The 3,006-nt window shown below is 34.3% G+C and overlaps 1 protein-coding gene across 1 annotated transcript; it reads right to left on the bottom strand.

Moving 5' to 3' along the window:
* Nucleotides 1-1,623: 1,623 nt before the first annotated feature.
* LOC109789462 (ethylene-responsive transcription factor ERF003) lies at nucleotides 1,624-3,006 on the bottom strand. The gene is made up of 2 exons (XM_020348424.3): nucleotides 2,787-3,006; nucleotides 1,624-2,447 (listed from the first exon to the last, which is right to left on the bottom strand). Exons 1-2 carry the CDS (start codon nucleotides 2,867-2,869, stop codon nucleotides 1,976-1,978), a joined length of 555 nt encoding a protein of 184 aa, XP_020204013.1. The 5' UTR covers nucleotides 2,870-3,006; the 3' UTR covers nucleotides 1,624-1,975.

Raw genomic sequence — 3,006 nt, 5'->3', positions numbered from 1 at the left:
TTTAACTTCAATGTTTGTTGGAGATCGAGGAGATTAAAATTTAAAATGACAAAGGAGATATAATGAAACGCGTGATGAAATGTGCTTAAAATTAAAAGGAGTTGAGTACGTGGATTTTGAATGGAGATGTTTTGCGGTTAGTGTGCAAGAATCGAGGATGGAAGGAAGGATAGTTCAAAAGACAATATGAAAGGTCGTATGGTCTGTTATCAACTAGAAAAAGCAAGTTACAAACAACACAGTAATGACCAAGGGTGCTTTGATTCACATGGTCGGCATTTCATTTGTTGCAATCACATAACTTGAATTTGAATCTCGATCTTTTCATTGGTAGGTAATATGAAGCCAGTAATAATTGCAACAACACAATGTTTATAAGCACAACCAATTAAAAGTTTAAGATGCATTAATATAATTATAAATTTCGTAATGTAATTTGTGTCAAAGTTATTTTAAAGATGATTACTTGTGTGATCATATACAAACAAGAAATCAAAAGTTATTAATTTCAGTAAAATTGAAATTAATTTTTACAAAAAATAGTTCTTATTCGAGTTTTGTGAACTAAAAAAAACATGGTCAAATAATTAGTCAACAGCAAATTTTATGAATAGTTTGAACCTAAAGGATGATTACCAAAGGTATATATATTCACACAATAATTGGCAAATTGCTCAGTGCTCACACGAAATTGCACTATTAGGAAGTTGGCATCTTGTTTTGGTTTTAACTCGGGTAAAACTTTATCTCATAAAACTTTTATGTAGAAATAGAAAGAAATGTTTGTGTTTATTGTCAAAGAAGTAATGCTTCATCATGATCCCTGCGGATTGGCATACTTGGTCATAATTTGCAGTATCTGTCTGTACATTCCTTGGATACAACACCCAACAGATTGACTTTATGTTTCGAAAATAAACATTGCGTGATCATTTTTTCAAATTGCTGCCTTTTCTGTTTTCATCTCTCCCTTATCATGTTTCTTTGTGCTTAGTTACTGTTGACTCTTGTGGCTGCTACTGCCAAAGTGGTGGCCTTTATGACAACAATGTGCTAACCATGTTTGAAATAATTTCCCTTTACCTTGGCAGTACAACGGTTAAAGTTTGTCATATGTAGCATCCACCAAGTGTTTTCCCACGTGCTTTGTAACAAATGTTTGATGAATTTCATTAAGTGTTAAGTATTTGTATGGATTATAGTTAAAAAGTTAAATTGGATTGAATTTAACTTTTCGAACTAACTTTAAAAAATAAAAAATAAAAAAACTTTCTTACTTTTGATTTAACTGAAATTTCCTTATGTTACATACTTAAGCAGAAAAAAAAATTATCAAACATATAAGTATTACGTTCATGATCAACTAATTAAAATAATAGGAGGCAGACGTGTATCCTAACTGGATTAGCCTCATTTTCTCCTTTATGTCTCTCTTCTCGTCATTGTCTTTATTGACATATAATCCAAAATTATCTGTTTATTGATGATAACAAACAATGTATAAACTAATGAAAGCTGAAGATATCATGTCTAACACAGACAAAGGTCCCACATGCATCCTGCTTTATTAGAGAAGAATTTTGGGCAACTTTCAGTAGTAGGATATAAACAAAAAGCAGAAGATGGAAAATTGTATTCTACTGATATACTAATTCTCTATTATAGTCCATCATATGCATGATATGCCTTTCGCATCGTTGGCTGGTTACATTCTAATTCCACATGATTGTCTACTAAGAGTCTGATCAGATACAAATTTAGAAGAATTATTTAGAGTTTTTCTATCAATAATAAAGAATATTTTTTAATAGAAAAATTCTCCAAAGTTTTTTTAAATTTGTATCCAAACAGATTCTAATGGGTAAAGACTTCCCTATTGTACTAAACTAAGCTTATACTTTTATTACATGGTGAATTAGTACCCCAAAAAGATGTTGCACTTGCCATTGGAGAATGCTACTAATTACTATAGAGTCTAAGTTGAGCCAACAGAGCAAAGCTCAATTGATCCATAATCAAGCAACTCTTGTATCATTTGCTCAATGTGATCATCTTCCAGAACTGGCTGAAACTGTTGATGGGAAACTTCAACCTGGCCTTCCACACCAACCCAATTCCCATCTAGCCACCTTAATCCAGTGTCAGCACTTGATCCAGCAATGGCATTGGCAGAGGCAAATGGATTGGATCCAAGGGAGGGTTGAGGCTCTTTGTTCTGTGGGGTTTTCTGTTTGGCCATTTGAAGGGAAAGGGAAGCCATGTGACACTTATGTAGTTTGGCCGTTAAAGTGGCAGAGAGAAGCTTCGATGAGGATGAATGTGGTTCATTAGGGTTGTATGTGAAATTGGTACGTGCTTTTGGCCCACACATGAGTCTAGCTGCTTCATCATATGCTCTTGCTGCATCTTCTGCAGTTTCAAATGTTCCTAGCCATATTCTAGTCTTCCTGTGGTGCAAAAACAACACAAATTGTTTTAATAACCATATCAAGTGCTTAGTAATGAATAGTAAATTTCTTAACTTAAAACATTAAAGGTCATAAGAACCAACAAGTCCAACTCAGTTTGTTAAACAAAGTGAGTTTTATAAATTTTTAGCACCAAGTTCGATTCTTATGCATCATAAAAGAAAACTGTATTGGCAACATTATTCTCTTTGATAAAAGAAAATTTAATGTCATCTTGTCGTGATTTAGCTGCGACAGATGGTTGCAACCAAGATCACGATGAGACGACACTAAGTTAATGTGGTGTGATGACTTTGTTGGGAAGGGAAAGTGAATTACAATAAAGGGTGGCGAATTTCGGAGACCCAAGAGCCCCAGTGCCTTTGGCGGACTCCACGATAGCGTTGTTGGGGTCTGGCCATGATGGTGAAAAAAGAGAAACGTAGAATTTGAAGGCTCAAACGTGTTTGTGAAGTGTCTTTGAGAATGGGAAACGAACACAGAGGAAAGGTGACTTGAGTGAAGTGAAGGAGAAGGAGCTTGGTTAGAATATTTATAC

This window comes from Cajanus cajan, chromosome 5 (assembly GCF_000230855.2).
Source record: "Cajanus cajan strain Asha chromosome 5, NIPB_CcT2T_4, whole genome shotgun sequence".
NCBI classification, from domain to species: Eukaryota; Viridiplantae; Streptophyta; class Magnoliopsida; order Fabales; family Fabaceae; genus Cajanus; species Cajanus cajan.
Note: the sequence above shows the minus strand (reverse complement) of the source record. Positions and strands in the feature narration are given on the sequence as shown.